The following is a 24,708-nucleotide window of genomic DNA, read 5'->3' as shown; positions in this document are numbered from 1 at the left end:
AGAGAGAGAGAGAGTGTGTGTGTGTGCGTGTGCGTGTGTGTGTATGTGAGAGAGAGTGTGAGAGATTGAGAGAGAAAAGAGAGAGAGAGAGGGAGAGAGAGAGGTCTACTACCGATTCTCCCGATTCTCCTACAATGCCTATCACAGTGCCACTACTGCTATGGTGACTTCCCTTCCCTGCCTCTCTTCCTTCCTTCCTCTCCTGCTCCTCTTCTTCTTCTTCCTCTTCTTCCTCTTCTTCCTTTTCTTCTCTTCTTGTCACTCCTTCAGTCCTTACCTCTTTATCTACTGACTAGATAAATACTAACTACCTATCTTAACCACCCACCTCTTTCTTCCCTCCCTTTCCTCGGCGCTTAGATCTCTCTCTCTCTCTCTCTGTGTGTGTGTGTGTGCATGGCTCGCTTGCGTGCCTATTGCCTCAGTCTGTCTTTCTCGCTGCTGTGAATAATCTTTCTTCATCTCTTCCACCATGCAGTCTTTACAGAAATCCGCTCTCTACACTCGCCTAAGAGAGAGCTTATGGAATCCCAACTCTCCCCCCGGAGACCCTCGCAAAAGTGTCAAGTGGATCGATGTATGTTCCCTCCGCGTGTTGTTCGTCCGTCCACTCCCCGTGAGGACACACTGACCGGATGGCTCCAGGGTCTTCGTGGTATTGCCTCTTTCCTCGTCGTCCTCACTCACCTCGCCCGTGCCTGGGACTATGATCTCTTCGCGCCAAGAGACAAGGAGGGTGTGCCTCCACGCGTTCTCCAGTGGCCCATTCTTCGCATTCCATGGCAGGGACGACTTGGGGTTACCATCTTCGCCTTTCTGACCGGTTATGTGTGTGCGTTGAAGCCTCTGAAGCTGTCGCGGGCTGGCAATCACCTCAGTGCTTTCTCGACCGTTGCCAAGAGCGCCTTCCGCCGCCCTCCGCGCTTGATCCTCCCAGCCACTATTGCCCTGTTCATCTCCTGGGTCATGGCTCAATTTGGTGCCTTCGTGGTCGCCAACCGCTCGGATTGCTGGTGGTGTCGATATGCCGCTCCCGACTTGGAGGATTCCTTCTTCAAAGAAGTCATCCGGCTGGGAGCGAACTTCCTCAGCACATGGACAACCGGGTACATGGCCTATGATGACCACCAGTGGGCGTTGCTGCCGCTGTTGAAGGCTTCGATGCTCGTCTATGTTTTGCTCTGCGCCACCATGTACGTCCAGTTCCGGTATCGCATTGCCATCTACATCGGCATGATGCTCTACTTCCATCAGGACGCCGCCAAGAACACGGGTAAGCTTTGCCTCCCCGGATTGCAAAACGTCCGCTGCTTCACTCACTCACCTGCCATCCACTTCTAGAAACCTTCCAACTTCAGGCTGTCTATGGCATGCTGCTGAGTGATATGTCGTACGACTCCACCTGCCGCTCCTTGATCGAAACCCACCGCTGGCCGCGCCGGATCATCGCCATCCTGGTGACGATCGCCGGCCTCTTCATCTGCTCCTACCCCGGGGAACACCCCGAATGGGCCACCTGGTCCGACTATATGTTCAGGATCGCCCAATACATCTTCCCTCCAGAAGTGAACATTGGCAAGCGTTACAGTGCGATCGGTGTCGACATGATCATCTTCGCCATTTTCATCTCTCCGGGCACGCAGTCCTTCCTGGCCAATCGCCTGCTACTCTGGCTTGGCAAGCAGAGTTTTGCCGTCTATCTGGTTCACGGGACTCTTCTCCGCACCGTTCTCTGCTGGATGCTCTACGGCATCACCGGCCAACCGTGGGAGGAAACCGTCGACGAGAACGGCCAGACCGTCCTTCCGCCTTGGTTGCCAATCCGCCCACCTTGGGTTGTTGCCCTTTGTATCCCTCTCTGGATTGGGCTGGTCTACCTCGTGGCGTCCCTGTGGACTGCATATGTCGACCCTCTCTGTGCCCGCCTAACGGCGTGGTTGGAGAAGAAGGTCTTTGATGAGCAAGACGAGAAGGCCTCCGAACTGCCGTTGCAGTTGCGGCCGATGCCGACGACATAAACGCCACGATTGGCTACCCAATCAAGCGGATTTCTCCCGAGAGCAGCAGGTGAAGGCAGGATTTCTTTCTGGCTGGTCCAGGTCCTGAGGGTGTTTTGTGCATAGCCATCTTTTCATATATATACAAATATGTAGTTGTCATTCTCTCCTACTCTATATCTTCTTGGTGGATCTGATAAGTCATGTGGGATGGAGACCGGATGGAGACCGGATGGGCCAGTGGACGGATAGGACATAGAATGTCTGGGCATGGGATGAAGTACCTTTGCCCGTACTTCGCAGCTGCAACCTCAAATGTATTCATAAAGTTCGTGTTCGCCATGTTCACTTCTAGTTTCTAACCCAAGCATACATACTAAGGAAGGTAGACCACTGGTCTGGCAGGATTGGTTGTTTGTTTCCTTAGCTTTGAACCATAATACTCATTCAGTGGTTGCAACTAACTCCTTTGGTACTGATCATATACTGACAGACTAACCTCTCACTTTGACTTTGCTGCCGAGGATCCGTAGGATGGGAATCCACGGAACTGCCCCGCCCTTTCCAAGGGGTTTAGACACGTCGACCCGTTCCGACGAGGACTATATACATAAGTAGTAATAGTATATATATAAATAATATATACATGAACAGAACAAGGTGAAAATAGCATGAGCGAAGCTCAAACGACTTCCGACACTCCTCCCTAGCGCAAAATTCTTGCGCTCCCCGCCCCGAGAAGGCGGTGGTTCGGTGCCGCATGTTGACGGCCAGCCCAATTCATAGCTGGGCTTTATTCTTGTTTTCGCTGTCCACTAGTGTCAAGTGTGGCGAATGTAGCTATCTTCATTATTCAATTGTGATCTTGCCTCGTGGCCGCCGGAGGCCACCGACCCAGCTGATGTCAATCAGCTGATTTTCGACCAGGTCTGTTCCTTGATGCGTTTTCCAGACGTAGAGTAATGGTCCTTTTGGGCTGAATTAGCAGCGGAGTGAAAACAGAGGAAATTGAAAGGGTCTGTCCTACATTTACCCATGTTCCAGAGGGCCGGGCCCAACTGGCACGTTGATGTCAATTGGCTGATTCACGGCCCCTGCGTGCGAGATGTTTAGTGAGTTCGGTAGCATAGTAGACAGGGATCTACGCACCTTTTCTATATGTATATATATATATATACATCCATATACTATATAACTATATAGGTATGTAGTAGGCGTTTATATCTGCTCAGTTTTGAGTCGCTGCTTTCACAGCATGAATTCTCGGAAGCAGGCCAACCAGGTCTTGAACCACATCATTACCAGCGCGGTGTCAATTAGCTGATTTTGACGGCCAGCGATTCCAATTCGCTGCTGGGCCAAGGTCGAGGGTTCTTTCTTGGCTCTGACCCAAAGGCCCGAGCCAACCTCTGGAGGGGCCATTACTTTATGAAGCACTGTCAGTTGCAAACTGCGGGTTGATGTTGCAAGTATCTAATGATAATAGGGACCAAAGAATGGAATGTCAAAACGGGCTCACCTAAGGGGATCAGCCATTTCTCTCTTCCATGGAGGAAGATGAAAGGATCTGATGCCCTTGGTATCGCTGTCAGTTATCTTAGGACGGTAAGACCAGATGTTCCGTCTGGGATCAGCTCGTGGCTTTAGTTGAGCATATCTTACCTACAAAATTAGCTTCATGTTCCGAGAGGCAGAAGCAGAGAGAAAAAGCAGCAGCAGTCTGAGCAGCAGTCTGGACAAGAAGGCCTTCACAAGCACATACCTGACCATGATACCAGTTTTCAGAGAAGACAGGGAGGGAAGACCTCTGGGGCAGCTGGGCAAAGGATACATGATAAGGCGCAGTAGTTTTGCGTTCATTACCAAGAAAGGGATGTGAAGGAGATCCTAAGGGCGAAAGAGAGTCACAAGAAGGAAGAGAGAAAGAATCAAGAAAGTAAAAGCAACACGGACAGGTAAAGTGCGCACAACAAACGACATCATATGGGTCCGCTTTCTAGGCAACGGTCCTTTTGGTACAGCGACGCAAACTTCCCACCTTTAGCAGCACTGCGTTGCACCAAATGGGGTTGCAGACCATATTGAATGAGGGTGAACAGGATTGCAAACGTGCATCTTTCTTAAGTCTTGACCTGGTCCTGCACACTCATCTTTCAACGTGTGTAGAGCTCTGCACATAAGATCTGTTCTTTCGTTGCAAGGTCAACCAATACGGTTGAGGAACTCATACATATTCCTGATATCATCGCCTGGGACACAAGATAGACTGTCACAATGAGCCAACAGAGTCTGACTCTGCCGATTCGTTTGAAAGAGGTGCATCACCAGAGTTCAGATAGTGTGTGCACAGAGCTTGGGCATCTTGCAAGTGTTGGAATATTGTTCCGTGGCGAGAATACCGACAGTGCAACAATACAAAAGCCATGTTCTCCAGAGGTATGCCTCTCTGGCGTCGGAATCCTGGCAACGGTGCCGCGTCAGACACCTCACGAAGAGCCCAACCCCTACTTATCTAGTAGTGCTGTGGTGATCATTATTACAGGCAAGTCGGGAGCCGTGATTAGTCTCGAATATCAAGTCTAATTTGGCGCATATGCAGGAGCGCCTGGTGTTGGCAAGACCACAGTTGCCCTCCAGCTGGCAAAAGACACTGAGATGGGCTATCTTGAGGTGGACTCTCTCATCGAGAAGGAAGAAAGCAGGCTAGGTTTCAGTCTTTCGAGGCAGGTTCCTGATGGCGAGGGCGAGCATAAGATAGTTCCGGATCCGGTGCTGTTCAGTCTCATCAAGCAAGAGATAACGGATCAGTTGGCCACGGGGTATGACGAGATTATCATTGACGGCCTGATGATGACGCCTGATGCGTATTACTTCTTAAACCGAGTAGGTGGTGCTGAGTTGCATTAAGCCTGGCTTGACTGACCCGAGCATGCAGTGTTTCAACTATCAATCCACATTTATGCTCCACGCCGACGAAGAGATCAGGTTCTCACGCTGGGTTGGTCGGCGTTGTCATTTGGACAAGAATAATCTGAACGAGGCTGATTATGTTCGTGCCCGTCAGAAGTTCCACCGGAATGCGCAGCCCTATCAAGACGCTGCTATTGCTTGGCTTCTTGACGCGGGACGTGGTGGGATAACCAAGTCGACACGTTTAGTGGGTACCAGAACTCTTGATGATTGGCGAGTAGCCAACTGAGGGTTGCAGGTCGACACAGGACGAGCCCCTTCAATTGATTGGTATCCATGGATCCTGCGAGATGTCGAAGTAAGCGCAGCTTTGCTCAGGACTAGAGACATCGTACTAAGCCTTCAAACAGGTTCAATTGCTGGTTGAAGCAGGAAGGGCTATGGATAAGAAGATAATGGATTCTCCAATGTATCACTGAACAGATCTCATGGATGGTGGTGGGTCTTGTTTGATTTCAATCCAGGTAGTGTAGAGAGGAGGAAAGAAGAAAGAGGAAGCGGACGAAGGATGGAGGCAGGCAGGCAGTCAGACAGAAGGTGGTTGCCAGTGCTGACAAAGCCCCAATGAAGATGATAACTACTATCTAAGTCAAGTCAACTGAATTATTCCAATGCATTCTTCAGTGTAAAGGGTCTGTAGCAACATGTAGTTATAACTAGATAGAAGACCTCTCCGGATGAAAGAAAACAAAAAATAAATGAAGCACAGGCTCCCATAATATACAGATAAATACAACTCCCAAGTCCGCTTCAAACTGAAATCATGTCCAGTCCAGTCCAGTCCATCCAGTGTCATTATTTCCGGCGCAGTTTCTTGTTGTTCGTGGAAGCCATGGCAGCGCGGGCTTTCTCGCGTTGCTGCTCCAACATCTTCAAGTGAGCCTCCCGTCGGGCATGGTTGCGCTCTTCGCGTTTCCACTCCTCCTCCTCCTTTCTCCGCTTCTCGTAGTCCTCCGCCGTCTTGCGGTCCTTCTCGCTAAGTCTCGGGGCCGGCGCCAATGATCCGTCCTCATTCAACTTGGGTCCAGCACCACGCAGCTCGTCGATCTTCGTGGTTGTCTCCTCCTTCATCTTCCGCGTGGAGTTCTTGAATCCCTCGATCGTACGGTCAATGAAGCTCATCTTCACCTCCGGCTCCAGAGGAGGAGGAGGGGCGGCTGCTCGGGCCTTGGCCTTTTCAGCTTCCATGATTTCGGTGAGCAAGCGAAAGGGGTTCTTCTGCTCCTCACCCGGAGCAAGGTCGACCTTTTCCAACTGGGCAATATTGGCCCACTTGCGGAAGTCGGGCCGAGAAAGCAGGTACGCCTGGACTGTGCCGAGCATACTGGTGCTCACGAAGTACAACTGCAACGCAGCGGGGAAGAAGGCCATGAAGGCGAAGGAAATGCTAGGTAGACCGTAGAACAGTAGCTTTCCGACCTCGCTGTTCTGCATAGCGTTGCTTCCAGTCTCTCCTCCTTTCTGTTGCAAGAGGTAGCGGTCAATAATCGTGCTTGGTTTCCAGAAGGAAAAGTGAGCCATACCTTGAGGGAAAGGTACAAACACAATGAGCTGATGGCGGGCAAAATGTAATAGGGATCCGCAATTGTGAGATCCTGCAGCCAAGCGACAGACTCGGTGGTTAATGCTGGTACTGGCAAGTGGGTCATGCCGTTGATTACACGGTAACATCCGAAACCCAGGGGGATCTGGAGCATAGGAACGAATGACTTCCAGGGCTTGATGTTGTACTTTGCGTGCAGCTCCTGCATTTCGGCCCGGGCCTTGTTCATTCCGAGAGTGTCTGAAGCATATGAGGCTTGCATTTGTCTCGCTCGAATGGGGGTAGTGATGTGTTTGAGATTGTGAAGTTTGGTGGTTGTACTTGCAGCCTCGAAGGTGGGCTTCAACAAGGCCAGACGAATCAGCAACCCAGTACCGACAACACTCGCCCACCATGGGAGTCCAGTCCAGATATGAATATGCTCGATAACCCATTCGATCGTTGAGGAAAAGCCCCAGCCATAATCCAGACCCAGTTCTTTGAGGTAGCCAATCTTCTCCGGAATTGCAGTCAAGTCAAAGTCCGCCAACTCGGGCAGAGCGTCAACAGGTTCGGCGGCGGGAGCGTCGACAGGCACGGGGGTGGGCGCGTCTGCCGGGGCGGCCGTAGTCGAGTTGAAACGAGCAGCAGAGATAGCAGGAATCGCGGATGCAGAGCGCAACGAGGGAGTCCCAGCCATGGGTCGGCTCGCTTGACCATAGCGAGAAACGGTCCTAGAGGCGTGCGGACGGAATGAAGAGATCTACCAGGCAGAGGAAGTTAGTCAACTGTGTTGAGCTTGGGAAAATCAAATGCGCAGATGGACTCACTGATCGGCTCGAGCGAGTGAAAGCCGACAATCGTTGGCGGGCAATAGCGGGCATAGCGCCGCGCCCACTGAGACCAGGTCCTCCCAACATGGCTGTTAAAATTGAGTTGAGAGATTTCAGGTCCTTGGAAAAGAAACAATTGGGGAAATGGGCGGGACTCAAAGGGAAAATCGGGGCTCCGGCGACGGAGCGCTTTTTTGCTGCCAAGCCTTGCTTTTCTGCCGGGCGGCCGGGGAGGATATGAGAGATGCTCCATTTGTTTGTACTGGTACAATTGAAGTAAGTACAGAGTACACTACACAGTGACTCAATGTTGAGTGAGTTTGTATCGTTGTTCATTTGATCTCCGTGAACAATTCTGCGACATATTTGTCGAGTTTATGAGCTTCGCCAAACGCCGTTAGAACCGAAATGTCAACTGATGCTTGGATCTATGTACACTAGAACTTCTCAGCCTACGCGCATCCCTGCGCTTGCTTATTCTGATCCGATGAAAGTGTTGTCGAGATTCTGTTTCCTATTTGAAGCTCCATAATTGCTTCACCGATCCAAGGGTCTATAATGCTGCCTATCCAACTATTTCTCTACTCCAACGACGTGGTGTCTTGCAAGCCGGCGGCTCTAGTGCTCCGTCGCTGGGGGATCTCACGCACTTCAATGCCAGGTCCAGCTGGCCTAGATCTCCGATGCATGGGAAACACCTAGAAGGAATGACCGAATTAGAATATCTCCCGGCAAGCTCATTAAGAGGAGTAACCCCGCCATCTCTCTGTCTCCCAGGAAAGGGATTCCTCCTTCCATACCTTTGTGCCAGACCAGCCTAGCCTGTAGGCAGCCTCATGTGCAAAAAGCTCACCGAAACCCAGCATCAAGCCGTTCACAAAGGGGAGGATCAGGTTGATAGCGGCACCTCGCAGAATGCTCCAAAGCGTCGGGGGTTGGTAGAGAATCAGAGGGGAGCTCGAGGTCGAGGAAGAATGAGATGAGACATCGTGGTTGGCGGAATAAACCTCGGAATCCGAATGGACAGTCAGTCCAGATTCATACAGCTCCCCCGAGTTGGAGAGGTTGGCGGCCATGGTGCGGGGAGATCGGAGGGTTTCCGGCAGGCGTATCCTAGAACGAGGAGATTTGGTAGAGCTCGAGTTCGTCCAAAACAATAATCACCTCGTACGGAAGCAAGTCACTGGTTTTTTTTTTGGCAGACGTAAAGGCCGGTAGATCAATGACCAAGTGGATGTGGGTAGACTGTTTGCTGTGGAAGTTGAATCAACAAGTGAGTGAGTGGATGGAATGGATGCTTGCTCTCTACACCTGACCTGCTCGGCGGTTATGTAAGCTGCCAGTTTGCAGATCTCCTTACGCAACGACGACCAGCATCAGTGCGCACAAAATTGTTGGGGGAGCATATAGTGTCTGAGAAACAGAGGGGGTAAAACTCGCAGGTCATCTGTATTACTAACATCTACCACATGTAGTGCTACATGAACCGTACAGGATGCGCTACACAAGGCAGCACAGCATTGAGGTTGTGCTTTCCACTGATACCTGAGGCATCATCCCTGACACACTCAGCCTGATCCATACCTGGACGGAAGATCCCCTCCTCCGAATGACCAATCAGGCAACAGTGACGTACCAGGCCTCATTGGGGGGTTCCTGTCGGTTTCATTCCCGCCCGTCAGCTCCATCGCAGAGCACTAGTGGTACTTTACTTACTCCGCCGGACACTACACTCCCAAATCTATACAAGGCACCTTCTACCAACCACTACTACCTCGTTGGACTATACTGCATCTCGCCTTGCAGTGATCGAGTGAGACGATTCATTCAAATTGATTTCGCTGCCGTGTCAACGAGCTCCGCAACCTCCCCGCTTAATACCAGCAACATGGAGCAAGGCCAAGCAGCTCACGATGAGCTGGTATCACAGTTCTGTGCTATGTCAGGCACAGATGCCTCAGCAGTATGTCTGGCTTTGACGGAAGGATGATCGATACACTAATAGTCATTACTGCCAGGCACAAGAATACCTGACAGCCAACGGATGGGACCTTGAAGCCGCAGTGACTGAATTCTTTGCCGAGCAAGACGAAGCGATGCAGGGTGCGAGCACAGGTGCAGGGCAGCGTCTAGGAGCCGAAACCGGACCTGTTGCCGGTCGCTCCCTCGGTGGCAGTTCTTCCCAGTCTCCATCCACCACCCCGCAGGCGTCCTCATCCCGGAAAGGAGGGCCGAAGAAGAGATTTGCGACGCTGGGGGACTTTGCATCGGGAGCCGGTGAATCTTCAGAGGAGGACGATTCAGTAAATCAAGATTTCTTTGCCGGAGGGGAGAAGTCTGGACTGGCCGTGCAGAACCCCGACGACATCAAGAAGAAGATTATTGAGAAAGCCAAGAGGTCAGATCTGCCACCAATGGCATGGTTGGAAGAAGCTAACACTTTAGCAGAACTCAGTTGCCCCCCTCGGATGAACCAAGCAGACAGTCGCACTTCACTGGTACAGCACGCACCCTTGGCGGCGACGATGCTCCGAGCAGAATCATTGAAGCTCCGAGCGCGCCGGCTACGCAAGTGCCGCAACGAGTTCAAAGGACGCTTCACTTCTGGGCGGACGGATTCTCCGTCGATGACGGCGAGCTGTATCGCTCCGATGATCCCAGAAACGCAGAGATCCTGGAGGGAATTCGGCAGGGTCGTGCTCCGCTCTCGATCATGAACGTACAATCTGGTCAGGAGGTGGACGTGGAAATTAATCAACACGAGGAGAAATACGTCAAGCCCAAGCCTAAGTACAAGCCCTTTTCCGGCCAAGGGCAACGACTCGGAAGTCCTACGCCTGGTGTGCCGACCGCTGTCTCGGCTCCAACCCAAGCCCCAGCTGCTGCACCCAGTCAGACATCGGAGCAATCTAAGCCTAATATCGATGAATCTCAACCTATCATTACCCTGCAGATCCGTCTTGGCGATGGCACCCGGCTCACGTCTCGCTTCAACACCACCCACACGATCGGTGATGTGTACGAGTTTGTGTCTGCCTCTAGCCCCGCTAGCCAGTCCCGTCCCTGGGTCCTGATGACTACATTCCCTAGCAAGGACCTTACGGACAAGAGTGCTGTCTTGGGGGATATGGCAGACTTCAAGCGGGGTGGTGTTGTGGTGCAGAAGTGGCAATAAATGGAGGTACTCAAAGAATAGAAGTATGCAGACACCAGATAACCTCTGGAGAATTTTTTTTTTTTCCAAAACTTATCAAGAAAAGAGATGATTCATGACCAATGAGAATGACTCAGTATTATTTTCAAGATCAGATCTGGTGCGTCTACCTTGCTGCACCCATTGTAGTCCCGAATAATCCGTCCTCCGTATCTCGTCGGCGTTCCTCACGCCAAGGCCGATTGATAAGCAAACCTCCGCGGAATGACGCAGAAAAAAAAGCGCCCGAGATCGGCTACTGCCGTCGATTCCATGTATTCTTACCTTCCCCGCAGGCGATAGGAAGTTTGCTTGCTCTCCATTGATTCTCTATCTAACCCGCTCAAGACGATCACAACTAGCAACATGCCACTGGACGGAGTCAAGAACGTTGTGCTGGTAAGAGAAAATCCCAATCCTGTCTGAATTTGCCCACCAGAACCATTTGCCCCTCTTCTTATCGATAACGCGCCAATGAATGCACAGAAAGAAAGGGCATCCATCGGCTTCAGCACCGCGAACCTCACTCTCAAGACCATACCTTCGACGAAATGAAAACTGACCTCCTCATTTAACATCAGGTCCTCTCCGGCAAAGGCGGCGTCGGCAAATCCTCCGTGACCCTGCAACTGGCCCTGGCGCTCTCCCTGCAAGGCAAATCCGTCGGAATCCTCGACATCGACCTGACCGGCCCCTCGATCCCTCGATTAGTCGGCCTGGAAGATGCAAAGATCACACAAGCTCCGGGAGGCTGGCTGCCTGTTCCGGTGCATAGTGCGGTAGAAGCGTTATCCACTACAAGCACTACTTCCACTTCCACCTCCACTTCCACCGGCGCCAGCACCACAACCCCCTCCGACCAACAACCACAACCTCAGCCACAATCACAAGAACAGCAAGAACAGCAAGAAACGCAGCCCTCCACCTCACATACCTCCTCGCCCATCCCTCGCGGCGCTCTCCACTGCATGTCCCTAGGCTTCCTCCTCCGCTCCCGCTCCGACGCCGTCATCTGGCGCGGCCCCAAAAAGACCGCCATGATCCGCCAGTTCCTCTCCGACGTTCTCTGGGGCGAAACGGACTACCTCCTCATCGACACCCCGCCCGGCACCAGCGACGAGCACATCGCGCTCGCCGAGCAGCTCCTCACGCTCTGCATGACCTCCCCGCCCGCCGCTGCGGATGCCAGCGCCGGCAAAATGCCAAGGTTAGCCGGCGCCGTGCTCGTAACGACCCCGCAGGCGATCGCCACCTCGGACGTGCGTAAGGAAGTCAACTTCTGCGTCAAGACCAATATCCCTACGCTGGGGGTCATTGAGAATATGTCCGGGTATACGTGTCCGTGCTGTGGGGAGGTGACGAATCTGTTCTCCAGTGGCGGCGGGGAGGTCATGGCGCGGGAGATGGGGGTGAGGTTTCTGGGGAGTGTGCCGGTGGATGTTGGGTTCGGGGCGCTGGTCGAGGGGAAGGGGATTGGGGACGAGGGTGAGGGGACTAGTGATGACGATGAGGAGGAGGAGGAGGAGGAGGAGGAAGGTGAGGGCATGTATGGGGCAAGGAGAGAGAACGGCGACGGGACGGCTGTGGAAGAGGATGATAGACTTTTGGTCGAGAGATATCGCGAGGGCTGGTCTTATGCGCGGTTTGAGGGGTTCGCCAAGACGTTGATATCGGAGACTGAGGGGTCATCGGATGCATGAAAGGGCTATCCTCTTGTTCTGATCTAGAAAAAGTTGCGATGCATCTCTCATGTACGGCGTTGTTGCATGTGCGGTGAGAATGATACCGTGGGTTTGTATTTGAAACTCTTTCGGTAGAGGTGGTTTTGAGCATATGTGCCCTTTGAGGCTTCTAAACATAAGACATCATGCACTGACAAAAGGGCTCAAAGAAATAAAACAAACATCGTTAATCATATAACATCATCATTCATAAGCGCATGCAAGAAGGAAAATCATTCATCACGGCCATTGCCTTGTCGTTCCAGCATTGCTCGTAGCATCATTTCGGCTGTCGTCGGACTCCTTTTGAACTTTCCATCGGTCATCATGTATCGGAGCCATCCGAACAGACTCCGTATATCAACCATCGACGATGGTCTGGTCGTTTCCAACAGTCTATCCCCGGGATTCTGCTCAGTGCAGGGATTTGAATTGCCTGGACTGAGTGGCCGCTTGCGACGGTGTACCTCTGAAACAGCTGCGCTTGGCTGTGAACAACGGCTTTCGGCTTGGGCTTCGAGCAATGTCTCTGACACCAGTGCAGGCGTGATCATCTCGCAAGTCCGGCCACGGGCGTCGTTCTTCAGATTCTTTCCCAGAAGAGCTCGGCCACTAGCGTTCGACTTGGACGCGATCTCTCTGGTGGTTGAAAGCGGACTGAACCCATTCCCGCCATGGGAAGACTGAAAGGCCACTGAGGATCGTGGCGTACTAGGCTGAATCTGCGCCGACGAGCCATCTCCGGACAGGGACATTCTTGAGTGATAGCCTGTTGTAACCTGTCGGACATGGTCCCAGTAGCGGAAGGATGGACCGGAGTGATGGTCTCGCCCATTAGCGACACTGTTGTCGTCATCGTAGATCACTAAGTGATCCGCCTGTCGCTCGTGATCAGGACTGGCTTCCTCTACGGTCAACAGGCCACCGGGGGGAGCACGGATTTCGCCCAAAGGAGCGATATGACTTCCGTACTCATTGGCGAGACTCAGCTTGCTTCGGCCACAAATCTTGCCGATAGCGTCGAGAGTATGGCGGATGTCGGGCTCAATGGCGCGTAATATGCTATCGATACTAAAATCCTCTTCAGAGGGCAGCGCAGGCCCCTGATCGCGGTTGGTCGAGCTTGATGACCAAAGAAAGGAGCGCCGCGAAGGCATCGTGACTTGAGTGGAAGCCTCATCAGGACCTCCCGAATAGGCTCTCACTAACACGGGTTGAGATCCCAAGGAGGATGGCCGAGAGGCTGCAGGTCGGCTTCTCCCTGATAAGGGCCTCGCGGTAGCACCATTCAACTGACGGAGAGCAGTGGCACGATGTGCTCGAGAAGACTCAGGAATCAGAAACAGTTCATCATTACGATAGGAAAGCGTGGGCTGCGAAGGTCGGACAGTGTCGAATAGCCCGGATGAGGAGGTATGGGTAGCATGCAGAGGGTTGGACTGCTGCTGCGACCCTCGGCGACTGCGCGGGAAGGAAGAAGATGAGGATGACGGGGCAAACGCATTCATGTGGTTGAACGATCTGTCTGAATGAAGATCCATTGTTCCGGCGAGCCGAATGATAAACAAGATCCCAGCCAGTGTGGATGCAAGGCTAGAACATAGAGGGGGAATATGGTAAGGGTCAATGAAAGCGACAATGACAACACCACCAGCATCATCCTCTGCCCCGAGATGATCAACCCCACCCACCTTCACGGACACCTGGTAGCTGAGACAGTGGCAGCAGCAGCAGTAGCAGCAGCAGCAGCAGTAGCGTCGGGGAGGGGGGGACAGACTAACGGCACGAGACACGTAGGACGCTCCAGCGCATCAGTTACTGGGAACACAAGCACGCATGATGGTTTCTGACGGTGGTAGTGTCTGAGACCATAATCACCTTGGCTCGTCTCCCCAAAAGTCGGATGACACGCTGATCACTGCAAGTTGGCTAGCTGCAAGTCGGAGGGACAAAGAGAGAGAAACTGAAGGAGGAAAAGGCCAGAACAGTCGGAAAGTTATGTATGTGTGTGTGTGTGTGTGTGTGTGTATGGGTGGGTGTGGGTGGTGTTTGCTTTCAATCATACAATAGTAGTGAACTATACTTCGTGATGTACAGACAGTCTTCCCGCGGGACTTCCGCCTGGGGCCACCAACTGTTTCTGTCACTGCCACCACCTCCACTTCCTCTCCACTTCCTTACTTTCACCCCCTCGTCTCCCTCCCCCTCCTCCCCCTCCTCCGCGAGTCCTCCCTCCCTCGGGACCTCTTCGTTTCTCTCTCCCTCTCTCTCTCTCTTTCCCTCCCTCCCCTGTCGCTCTTTCAGCCTATTCTGTATCTCTCCTTCAGGATGAATAAGTTTCGTGTATGGTCTATAATTCATTCCCATTTCCTCCCCCACCGGCTGACAATCAATCACCAACGGTAGTTTGGCGGCTCCGATGAGTCGGCATCGGATCTTGATGACGATACTTCCAGCCTTCCATTCCCGGAACCCTTGTCTCGTACTTCTTTTCTTTCTCCGGATTTCGACCCCGCAACTTACCTCTCCTCATTGACCAACCGACACCAGAGCTTGGAAGACTTGCGACAAGAGCTACGAGATCTAGACCAATCGCTCAGCCGAGAGTTGCTCGACCTGGTCAACGAGAATTATCAGGACTTTCTCTCTTTGGGAATCGCATTGCAAGGTGGGGAAGAGAAGGTCGAACAGGTACGAGTCGGACTCTTGGCATTTCAGCGCGACGTCCGCACCATTTGCGACAAGGTGGAGGCTCGTCAGCGGGAAGTCGAGGGACTGCTGAAGGAGAAAAAGCGACTGAAGGGCGAAGTTAATGTCGGACGCGCGTTGCTGGACTACGCCGATCGCATCGAAGAGCTCGAGAGAAAGCTGATGATTGGAGACACCGCGCGTCAATCTCGCGATAAGAGCTCGGTAGCCGAGCTCGACTCGGATTCTGATCTGCTGGATAGTGCCAGCGATGACAGTGAGGAAGAGGACATTGCACCTGGGGCTTCGGCAACAGCGCTCGTATCGCTGAAAACTATTGAGCACCATATTCAGAAATATTTGTACTTGATGCGGCTATCGGCCCGAATCAGCGATGACCATCCATTCATACAGGGTCAGCGACCTCGGGTCTCGAAGATCCGGTCAGCTGTGCTCCTGGACTTGAAAACAGCCCTGGACCAAGCGACCCCTGCGGGTGACAAGCGAGACAAGAGAACGATGGCTATCTTACGCCTTTACAAGATCATGGGGGAGGAAGCCACAGCGGTGTTCGCACTGAAAACCATGAAGTCGTAGGTTCTCTCCCGACGAGAAAGAGCGAAGCTACTGGTGCATAGCGTGGGCGTTGGAGGAAATTTGAATGAATGCTTTGAAGACTTATGTCAAACAATACCATTATACACCGTGTCCTGCCTAATGAAACATATTCTGTACACCCGGAAAATGCAAAAAGCTATTTTACGCGCCATGCATGGCAGCCGTATCGACGGATTGATCGGACTTGAACTCGCCGTTCAAGCTGAAGCCAGGGCCATTGGTGGAGCTCAAGACCTGGATTGTGTTAGCGACGGTTCATTTTGTTGCATGGGAGAAACATGGCGGAGCGGCGGCTAGGAACTGACCACTTCGTAGACCTCCTTGGTAATGCGGTCATTCATTCGGGCAGCATCCTTCTTGATCTGATCCAAGGTCGCACGCAAGTTGTCCCGTAGCTGCTCGGGGGAGAAGCCCAACTGGCCGATGGGGAGGCGAATGACAGCATCACGTTCTCTGTACACCGTGCCACCACGCAGCATCTCGACGCGGGCGGCCACATCTTCAACCACAGTACCCGTCTTTGCGCTGGGCATCAGACCGCGAGGACCGAGGATCCTGCCCAGGTTCGCTTTGCTAAATGCCTCCATACTATCCGGATGGGCGATACAGCGATCAAACTCGATCTTGCCGGCTTTCACGGCATCAAAGACCTCTTGTTCTCCGACTAGGACGGCACCTGCAGCGCGCGCTTCCTTCTCGTGTCGCGAACCGGGGGGACAGATAACGCAGATTCGAGATTCCGTCTGCACCGAATGAGGGAACCGGAGCATATTGCGGATAACAGGACCGTCTCGCTTGGTCTTCAGGCGAACGTGGACTTCGTATTTGGCAACAGTGGGCTCGCGGCCGACTTCGAAGGCGCGGATATATCTAGCGATGAAGAAGTGAGCGATTAGCTGCCATGTCGTGCTGGGCAATCCCAAATAGTGACACATACCTCATGGCATCGCATAGCGCAAACTGCTCCATAGGCTTCAGGTCCCTTTGAAAGAATTCTTTCGCATGCTTCTTGGTAGGCTTCTCTTTTTTCTTGGATTGGGATTGACTGCTGGATTTCTTGCTGCTCCCTTTGGATGAACTAGCCCATCGGATCGGTTGAGGTCTGTAGACAACCGGGGCCAAAGGAACAGGCCGCAAGGAAGATCGACATGAAGAGGCCAACCCCCGTGCCGCAGTGGGCAGGACTGAGCTGAAGGAGGACATGGCGCAGGGACTGTGACCTCGGGGGAGGGAAGGGGGTGTAATTGGAACGAGCGCCGAAGGGAATTGTTTTCGGGGCGGAAATCGAGCACAAGATTGCGGCAGAGTCTCGGGGCGGACTGGAAGGCGGAGAAACAAACCGCCGGCGGAGTTCCCGATTGACTCAAGCAGCCCAAAAATAAACTACCCCTCCGTCTTTTTCCCCCGCCCGCATTTTCCGTCTTCCTCCATCTTCTCCATCTTCTGTATTCCATTCTCACTTGGAGAGCAGAAATGTCGCAGTTCCAGCTGACTCTGGCCACTCGGGCCAACCAGGCCGCTTTGCTGCCTGTTCTTCTGGTCGCCACTTCGCTCAACCAGGAGAAGGAGGTGATTGCTATCAACTACGAAGATTCCGCTCTTCTCAGCCGTGGAGACAACGCTATCGTCGAATTCAGCGGCGCCAACGGTGCGCCCGTTTATGGCTCGGATAATGCCATCAAGGAGCTGCGTGCTGCTTTCCCCTTCTTGAACGCCAAGGACGAGAAGCTGGTAAGTGGACATGAGGAACCTGCAATCACCGTGCAGTCTTTCCTTCTAACCATCCTATAGGAGACCGAATGGCTCTCTCAATTCGAGTCGTTCACCACTCTCGACTTCAAAACCCTCGAACCTCAGCTCCAGCGCCTGAACAACCACCTCCTTCTTCGGTCGTTCGTCGCCGGTTACTCCCTCTCGACTGCCGATCTCGCCATTTGGGGTGCTCTGAGGGGCAACAAGGTTGCGATTTCTCCTGTGCGCAAGGGTGCTCTGGTGAGCGTGACTCGCTGGTTTAACTTCATCGACGAGCTCTGCCCCTGGGCCGCTACAGCTCTCGAGCACATGAACGCCGTTGCCAAGGAGAAGAAGACTGCCAAGGCTAAGGAGGGAGCCAGCTACGACATTAACCTCCTCAACACCGACAAGGGTGTGGTGACTCGCTTCCCCCCTGAGCCTTCCGGGTATCTTCACATTGGACACGCCAAGGCTGCTCTTCTGAACGACTACTTTGCACACGAGAAGTATAACGGGACTCTGTTGGTTCGCTTCGATGACACCAACCCCTCAAACGAGAAGCTGGAATTCCAGGACGCCATCATCGAAGATCTTGCGCTTATGGGAATTAAGCCGGACCGGCTGAGCTACACCAGTGACTACTTTGACCTCCTGTACGACTATGCTATCCGCATCATCAAGGAGGGACATGCATATGCCGACGATACCGAGAAGGAAACCATGGCCGAACAGAGAATGGTCGGCGAGCCCAGCAAGCGCCGTGATGCCTCGGTTGAGGAGAGTCTTGCTCGTTTTGAGGAGATGAAGCAGGGAACTCCCGAGGGATTGCGGTGGTGTATTCGGGCCAAGATCTCCTATGATGCTCCCAACAAAACGCTCCGCGACCCCGTCATCTACCGGTGCAACGTTGCAGAGCACCACCGGACTGGTTCGAAGTGGAAGATCTACCCTACGTACGACTTCGCCTGCCCGATCGTTGATGCCCATGAAGGAGTTACTCACGCGCTGAGAACTATTGAGTACCGTGATCGGAATGCCCAGTACCAGTGGTTCCTGGATACTCTCAAGCTCCGCCATGTTCAGATCTGGGATTTCGCCCGCATGAACTTTGTGCGTACTCTTCTGTCGAAGAGAAAGCTCACAAAGCTGGTCGAATCCGGCGCTGTCTGGGGCTGGGATGACCCGCGTTTCCCTACTATCCGGGGTATTAGACGCCGTGGTATGACCATTCCGGCCTTGAGAGAGTTCATCCTGAAGCAGGGTCCCAGCAAGAACATTGTGAACCTCGATTGGACCCTCTTCTGGGCTACCAACAAGAAGTACATCGACCCCGTTGCCCCCAGACACACTGCTCTCTTCAAGAACCAGTTGGTCAAGGCCAAGCTGAACGGCGCCCCCGCCGCTTACACCGAGGACAAGCCCAAGCACGCCAAGAACCCGGCCATCGGCACCAAGAAGGTGACCTTCAGCGGCTCCATCCTGTTCGACCAGGAGGACGCCAAGACCTTCAAGCAGGACGAGGAGATCACTCTCATGGCCTGGGGTAACGCCATCGTCCGCAAGATTGAAACCGACGCCGCTACCGGCGCGGTCACTTCCCTGGAGCTCGACCTCCACTTGGAGGGCGACTTCAAGAAGACCGAGAAGAAGGTGACCTGGCTCTCGGCCGACCAGGAGCTCGTTCCCGTCGAGCTGGTCGACTTCGACTTCCTGCTCAACAAGGACACGATGACCGAGGAGGACACCCTGGAGGCGGTGCTGAACCCCAAGACCGAGTTCCGCGACGAGGCCGTGGCCGATGCCAACGTCGCCGACCTGAAGGAGGGCGACATCATCCAATTCGAGCGCAAGGGCTACTACCGTCTCGACCGCCCCTATGCTCCTGGCCAGCCCGCCGTTCTGTTCAACATCCCTACGGGTAAGGCTGGTAAATAAATTCACACAAGCGTTCTCTAGAGGGCGTCGTGGTGGGTGGAGTATGAAGATACGAACTGTTCATGTACTTCCCAGATAGAATATTTGCCAATTTAAAAGCAAAAGGATTTGAGCGGAGGTTCGTGATGAATAGTGACATCGTGTTTTACTCTCTTTACCACGTAGGCGGTCCGAAGAAGTACGGTCCATGAACTATCTAACACTTACATTAACCTTCCGTAGTAGGTATCATGGATGGGTCATAACGGAAGTTCTAACTAGTTGACTAGTTACCCGTAGTCAGAATCAATAAATCTAAGGAAACCAATCCGAAGTCAAATGTGTTAACCGATCAAAACTCGGTATAGATCTTCCAGGACGGTATCTAGCTCCCAGAGTCCGTTATGACAATCAAACGCAGCCCGCAAGACCGGATAGACATCATGGATAGATGATTCTGTCGGTAAAAGTTGAAATTTGAAGTAACATGCAGGGACCCGATGCCTTCCAGAATTTACAATTGCTGCACCAAGAGCCGATTGATAACTATGAATAAGAGAACCCACCAAAACATGACGGCTAATGATCACGACACCTCTTTCTTTATAGCTCACATAAGATCATGAAACGGTCTTCATACATAGCCCAAGAGAATGAACAAAGGAGTAGAAGCTAGGAGAGCCTAGAGACAATATTACGACAGAGAATGAGATGGCAAAAGCGGGTTTTTGATCTGCTTCTTAACAACCCGCCAACTCTCTCCACATCCACTTCGTCTCCTCCTCTTCCTCCTTCGAACCGACCTCGGTACCGGCGCCAAACTCTTGACCCACGACACAGACCAACCAGACATCGTTCTTCGTGGCGTCGAGGAAGCGTTCGGTAGCGGAATTCTTGGGGTAGATGCGGCGCCATTCGTCCCAGATGCGGTAGGCCTCGTCACCCCAAGCGCGGAAACTGACCTCTTCGATGATCGTGGGGGTGACGATCTCCTTACCGCGGAAGACACCCCAGGTGACGGCGTTGACGTTGGCGGGGTTGATGTCGATTGGGTCCGGATCCTCGACGTTGGAGCCGGGTAGGGACGACTCAAAGTCACCCTTGACGTTGGTGGCGAACCAAGCGAGTTTCTCGTGGCCATGGCGCTCGAGTAACGGCTTGAGAATCGTGTGGTAGTCCTTGCTGGGGCAGAAGAACTCGACGAAAGGTTTCTGGAAGACGAAGCCCTCGCCGGGGGGGCCCCAACCGAAAATCGGGTCGTCACTGCGCACGCCGTTGATGGCCGGCTGCGAGGCTAATGTCCACCAACCGCGCTTGTCGATGAGTTGCAGGAGTTCCGGCCGGATGATTTCGGTTTCAGCGTTCAGGGTGCCGGAGCCTTCTTCCGCGCCACCCTCGCTCCACGGTACGATGTATAACTCGCCGGAGACGTGCCGGCGGAAGAGTGCACTGATGTCCTCACGGGTGACGGGATAGCCCCAGACCTTGTGAGCCACGGCTGGAGAAATGTGGAGGGAGGGACCGTAACCGTCGATTTCACCGAAGGCTGGGGAGCGCGCATCACCCCAACGTCCGTTGGGGAAGTCGTCCCAAGTTGCTTCTCGCCCGAGGGCGCCGAGACCCTCCGAGATCTGCAACGTCGTACTGCGGTCCGGTGGCATGGCAGGCAGACCAGCGCTCAGCGCTGTGGCTTCGTGACTGACCGATTCTCGAGAGGATACATCGGACGGCTGTAGCTTGTCAACAATGACACGGTTGTGCGGCATAGAGCTGACGGACGAGCGGCGGCTGGCGAGCGCGCGCGCGGGCGTCTCGAGACGGGAGGCGGAGTATGCTGCTGAATGTTCAATGGGTTCGTCATATTCGGTGTATGGACCGATAAGATCGCAGCGTTCGAGTAGGAAGGACACGGTCTTCTCCAGGTTGAGCGTATAGAAGTGGAAGCCGCGCAGGCCAGGAGTAGGGATGCCGCGGATGCCGTCCACCAAATCACAGACAATGTCCACACCAGCACGCTTGACTGCGTCGTCGTCGTGCTTAATCTCTTCCAACCTCGCCAGGGTCTGTGGGGGGATTTTGACATGGCTAAGCTTCGTCACGCGAGTGAGAATCTTGTAGCTGTGGAGGGGCATCAGACCAGGGATGATAGGAATGGTCTTGAATGCACCCGATTCATGGTTCCGTAGCATGTTCTCGAACTTGGTATAGGCGTCAATGTCATAGGTCAACTGAGTCATAATGAAGTCTGCGCCCGCCTGAGTCTTCTCAACCAGGTATGGCACGTCCCTGGCGGGATCCTGGGAGTCCTGGAAGTTGTCGGCGGGGTGACCCTCGGGGTAGGCGGCGACACCAATACAAAAGTAATCGCCGTGATGTTTCCGGATGTAGCGCACCAAGTCCACGGCAAAGGTGAAGTCCTTGTTGCTGTCGTCCTCGCCATGCATGTTGTACTCTTCGCTGCGGGGTGGATCCCCACGGAGGGCGAGGATGTTCCTGATACCCAGCACCTTGGCTTCCTCAAGCGCCTGATCCACCAGGGCGCGGCTCATGTTTGTACAGGTCAAGTGCAAGCATGTGGTCAACTGCAGCTGGCGTTGACAAATCTCAGCCAGTTCCAGGGATCTTTGCGCGGTACTTCCTCCAGCACCCCAGGTGACGGTGACGAACAACGGACGAAGAGCTTGGGCCATACGCTCCAGACGGGCTTGAAGATTGGCGAAACCCTAGAAGACGACGCCATCGACCATCAGTATTGTTGGGTTGGAATCATATGCGGTGCGGGGAGAAGGATAGAAATGCCCCACCATCTTGGTCTTGGGAGGGAAAAACTCCAGTGAAAAGTAATTCGCATCAGGCGGCAGAGCCGCGATCTTGTCGGTGATCTTCTCCATGGTGAAGTCAGACCCTTCTGTGGCAGCGAGTAGACGAGGGCGACAGAAGGAGCGCGAAGCGACTGAGAAGGAGGAGAGGGTGGAGAGGAAGAAGAAGAAGATGGGCGGCGGTGGGGAAGAAGATCTGATGGGCCCTCCGGAAGAGGCAAAATGACGAATTGCCGACTCCGTTGGGCGACCCCAGCTGCTGTACTTTTGCATTGGCGCATGAAATCACGCCTCATGGCGATTTGTACAGTGTCGCATGCTCATCAGCACTCGCTTCTGTTGTCCTATACGTGCCATTGCCTGCACCATGCACCTTATGGGATGGGACCAGCCTGATTGATCAACCACTGCTTGGTCCCTCTCAACGGGGTAATCGGGCGTGTGAGAGGTCGTAACAAGGGGGAGATCGTAAGCTGCAGAGAAATGAATGAGTGACAGGAAGTATAGGCCTCTAGAATATGGGTCAATACTACTACTAGGTTTTAACGGAAGCACAGACTCCTCCATTCCTTGAAGATATTGAGTTAATCAACATTCTTTATCATGACCCATGCAAACAGGACAAACATCACCGCCAACAACAATAAGCAGTGCATACTTAGTACAGATGCTCTTCAACTCCAAAAACATACATACATACAACATACAGAACTCCTTCCTGCAGCCGGTCAACCTGTCAACTTGCCAAACCGAAAAGTCTACTCACCTTGACTGAGTCAATCAACGAGGACCACCCCTGCAGCTCAATAAATTCCAGCGCAAACTCCCCCCCTCACCCGGCTGACGGGTTGATATCGCGATAACCCCCGAGCGCAAAAAAAAAAGAAAAAAAAAAAAAAGAAATGGCATCTCAACGATCATTCCTCCGTCTCACCAGCTTCTCCTCTTTTCGCCCTAAACCCTCAATTCGGCGCTACACCTCGACACCTCCTTCCCCTGAACCGAAAGACCTCCGCGCTCGTCTCCAGAGATTCAACGATCGACTGCCTCCGTCCCTGCGCGCCTACACCACCCCGCTTTTAGGAGCCCCCGCGACACACGTCACCTCGTTTCTAATTCTTCATGAGATAACTGCCATTGTCCCCTTGTTCGGACTGGCGGCTGCCTTTCATTACGGGAACTGGCTGCCGGATTTGACCGCCACCGAGTCTTTTCAGCAGGGCACGCAGCGGTTTCAACGGTGGTTGCGCAAGAAAGGATGGGTGGAAGAGGATACGGAGGTGGATCTTGCCTCCCTTGATGGGGTAGAGGGGAAGCTTACGGAACGAGTAGCTGGGAGTAGCAGCAAGCAGAAGGAAGGCGTGCGCTTGGTGCTGGAATTTGCCACAGCTTATACCGTCACCAAGTTTCTCCTCCCTCTTCGAATTGCCGCGAGCGTCTGGGCCACCCCATGGTTTGCCCGAACGGTTCTCGGCCCCCTGGGGAAAGGGGCTCGGAGTCTATTTAACAGAAAGTAGAAGCGATGCTATGCTACCGATGGCACTGGCCATGCAGGCAGATTGTACAGTTGTAAATATACAAATAGACCTGGAAACGACTTGTATTTCTCATATAGCTTTTTTTTTCTAGATTATAACATCTGAGGAACGCTACATCCAACATATTGAGGAACTGTAGGCTCTGGTTGCTAGGCTGAGATGAGAAATTTAAGCCTTCTCGTAGATCCAGTCGAACTGGCTGTGCTTGTAGGTCTGGAGCTCCTCAGGCTTGAACCAGAGGGCAATCTCCTTCTTGGCGTTCTCGACGGAGTCGGAGCCGTGGCAGACGTTGCGACCGACATCCTGAGCAATTGTCAGCGGGATTCTTGATCTCAAAGACGAGGGATTTCTTACGATGGCGTAGTCACCACGGATGGTGCCGGGGGCGGAGGCAAGGGGGTTGGTGGCACCGAGGATGGCTAATTGACATTGTTAGTATTCCCCGCCGAGTCGAATGGTCAGGATAAGAGGTCTCTTACTGCGGCCAGTCTTGACGGCGTCACGGCCCTCCCAGACCATGGCGCAGATGGGGCCGCTCAGCATGTCTGACAAGAATGTTAGCATTGCGGATGTATTTCAGAACTATCAAAGCGACTTACAGGAGACGAGACCCTTGAAGAAGGGCTTGTCGCTGAGGTCAGCGTAGTGCTTCTCGAGGTGCTGCTGGCCGGGGGAGCACAGCTTCATGGCAACGAGCTTGAAGCTGCAGGATAGTCAGTGATGGTTGTCGAGTACAATTGGCATTGAGAGATACCTACCCACGGTTCTCGAAGCGAGAGATGATGGGGCCAATGAGTCCACGCTGGACACCATCGGGCTTGATGGCAATGAAGCTATATTGAATGGTCAGCTTCGAGGTCTGAGCAGATGAGCGTTACGGTCAAACATGTCCAGGTAAGTGGCAGACGCATAGTTTTGTTGTAAAGGACAGTAGACCAGGGCAACGCAGTAAAAGGCAGAGGAGCAGCAATGACTTACGTCTGCTCGTTGGACATTTTGAAGGATGTGTGGATGATAACGATTCACGGAGATTCGAATGAGAGAAGGAAAAGGGAAAGGGAGCAGAGCCGGCGCTGAGTTGGGCGAAAAATATAAGGAGGGGACCGCAACGCTGTGTGGGGCTTCGACGGAAAGGAGCGCAAAGGAGGGGCACTACCAGTG

General features: G+C 53.2%; 12 protein-coding genes across 12 annotated transcripts; 6 read left to right on the top strand and 6 right to left on the bottom strand.

Moving 5' to 3' along the window:
- Positions 1-150: 150 nt before the first annotated feature.
- Positions 151-2,092, top strand: BP01DRAFT_128274 (acyltransferase family protein). Its single transcript, XM_025570457.1, has 3 exons — positions 151-577; positions 646-1,273; positions 1,342-2,092. The coding sequence occupies exons 1-3, from the start codon at positions 473-475 to the stop codon at positions 2,016-2,018; spliced, it is 1,410 nt and encodes a 469-aa protein (XP_025428714.1). The 5' UTR covers positions 151-472; the 3' UTR covers positions 2,019-2,092.
- Positions 2,093-4,420: 2,328 nt separating this feature from the next.
- On the top strand, positions 4,421-5,196 carry BP01DRAFT_385179 (adenylate kinase family protein; the record flags this gene model as incomplete). Its single annotated transcript, XM_025577572.1, has 3 exons — positions 4,421-4,433; positions 4,597-4,880; positions 4,933-5,196. The coding sequence occupies 3 exons, from the start codon at positions 4,421-4,423 to the stop codon at positions 5,194-5,196; spliced, it is 561 nt and encodes a 186-aa protein (XP_025428713.1).
- A 384-nt stretch (positions 5,197-5,580) lies between these two features.
- On the bottom strand, positions 5,581-7,461 carry BP01DRAFT_359191 (membrane insertase OXA1). The gene is made up of 3 exons (XM_025575617.1): positions 7,320-7,461; positions 6,491-7,252; positions 5,581-6,428 (listed from the first exon to the last, which is right to left on the bottom strand). Exons 1-3 carry the CDS (start codon positions 7,371-7,373, stop codon positions 5,763-5,765), a joined length of 1,482 nt encoding a protein of 493 aa, XP_025428712.1. The 5' UTR covers positions 7,374-7,461; the 3' UTR covers positions 5,581-5,762.
- A 195-nt stretch (positions 7,462-7,656) lies between these two features.
- Positions 7,657-8,762, bottom strand: BP01DRAFT_359190 (TOM13-domain-containing protein). Its single transcript, XM_025575616.1, has 2 exons — positions 8,123-8,762; positions 7,657-8,020 (listed from the first exon to the last, which is right to left on the bottom strand). Exons 1-2 carry the CDS (start codon positions 8,396-8,398, stop codon positions 7,904-7,906), a joined length of 393 nt encoding a protein of 130 aa, XP_025428711.1. The 5' UTR covers positions 8,399-8,762; the 3' UTR covers positions 7,657-7,903.
- A 448-nt stretch (positions 8,763-9,210) lies between these two features.
- Positions 9,211-12,215, top strand: BP01DRAFT_375995 (P-loop containing nucleoside triphosphate hydrolase protein; the record flags this gene model as incomplete). Its single annotated transcript, XM_025576924.1, has 7 exons — positions 9,211-9,285; positions 9,341-9,425; positions 9,456-9,720; positions 9,771-10,479; positions 11,097-11,302; positions 11,357-12,051; positions 12,106-12,215. 7 exons carry the CDS (start codon positions 9,211-9,213, stop codon positions 12,213-12,215), a joined length of 2,145 nt encoding a protein of 714 aa, XP_025428710.1.
- A 127-nt stretch (positions 12,216-12,342) lies between these two features.
- Positions 12,343-13,944, bottom strand: BP01DRAFT_128229 (uncharacterized protein). Its single transcript, XM_025570456.1, has one exon. It carries the CDS (start codon positions 13,775-13,777, stop codon positions 12,470-12,472), a length of 1,308 nt encoding a protein of 435 aa, XP_025428709.1. The 5' UTR covers positions 13,778-13,944; the 3' UTR covers positions 12,343-12,469.
- A 582-nt stretch (positions 13,945-14,526) lies between these two features.
- BP01DRAFT_346188 (COG2 family protein) lies at positions 14,527-15,521 on the top strand (the record flags this gene model as incomplete). The annotated part of the gene is made up of 2 exons (XM_025573627.1): positions 14,527-14,579; positions 14,643-15,521. The coding sequence occupies exons 1-2, from the start codon at positions 14,565-14,567 to the stop codon at positions 15,519-15,521; spliced, it is 894 nt and encodes a 297-aa protein (XP_025428708.1). The 5' UTR covers positions 14,527-14,564.
- Positions 15,522-15,589: 68 nt separating this feature from the next.
- BP01DRAFT_359186 (mitochondrial 54S ribosomal protein uL1m) lies at positions 15,590-16,798 on the bottom strand. Its single transcript, XM_025575615.1, has 3 exons — positions 16,480-16,798; positions 15,848-16,412; positions 15,590-15,776 (listed from the first exon to the last, which is right to left on the bottom strand). Exons 1-3 carry the CDS (start codon positions 16,743-16,745, stop codon positions 15,684-15,686), a joined length of 924 nt encoding a protein of 307 aa, XP_025428707.1. The 5' UTR covers positions 16,746-16,798; the 3' UTR covers positions 15,590-15,683.
- Positions 16,799-16,950: 152 nt separating this feature from the next.
- BP01DRAFT_346181 (glutamate--tRNA ligase GUS1) lies at positions 16,951-19,346 on the top strand. Its single transcript, XM_025573626.1, has 2 exons — positions 16,951-17,273; positions 17,334-19,346. Exons 1-2 carry the CDS (start codon positions 17,016-17,018, stop codon positions 19,209-19,211), a joined length of 2,136 nt encoding a protein of 711 aa, XP_025428706.1. The 5' UTR covers positions 16,951-17,015; the 3' UTR covers positions 19,212-19,346.
- A 584-nt stretch (positions 19,347-19,930) lies between these two features.
- Positions 19,931-22,081, bottom strand: BP01DRAFT_302649 (methylenetetrahydrofolate reductase (NAD(P)H) MET12; the record flags this gene model as incomplete). Its single annotated transcript, XM_025572083.1, has 2 exons — positions 19,931-21,913; positions 21,995-22,081. The coding sequence occupies 2 exons, from the start codon at positions 22,079-22,081 to the stop codon at positions 19,931-19,933; spliced, it is 2,070 nt and encodes a 689-aa protein (XP_025428705.1).
- An 869-nt stretch (positions 22,082-22,950) lies between these two features.
- On the top strand, positions 22,951-23,526 carry BP01DRAFT_324756 (uncharacterized protein; the record flags this gene model as incomplete). The annotated part of the gene is made up of 1 exon (XM_025572838.1): positions 22,951-23,526. A coding segment is annotated over one exon (576 nt), but the record flags the coding sequence as incomplete, so codon positions are not given.
- Positions 23,425-24,542, bottom strand: BP01DRAFT_393979 (nucleoside diphosphate kinase; the record flags this gene model as incomplete). The annotated part of the gene is made up of 6 exons (XM_025578285.1): positions 23,425-23,850; positions 23,902-23,966; positions 24,027-24,092; positions 24,147-24,250; positions 24,306-24,380; positions 24,526-24,542. The coding sequence occupies 6 exons, from the start codon at positions 24,540-24,542 to the stop codon at positions 23,716-23,718; spliced, it is 462 nt and encodes a 153-aa protein (XP_025428703.1). The 3' UTR covers positions 23,425-23,715.
- Between the last annotated feature and the right edge of the window lie 166 nt (positions 24,543-24,708).

Source organism: Aspergillus saccharolyticus (genome assembly GCF_003184585.1).
Source record: "Aspergillus saccharolyticus JOP 1030-1 unplaced genomic scaffold BP01scaffold_32, whole genome shotgun sequence".
In the NCBI taxonomy this organism is placed as follows: domain Eukaryota; kingdom Fungi; phylum Ascomycota; class Eurotiomycetes; order Eurotiales; family Aspergillaceae; genus Aspergillus; species Aspergillus saccharolyticus.
Note: the sequence above shows the minus strand (reverse complement) of the source record. Positions and strands in the feature narration are given on the sequence as shown.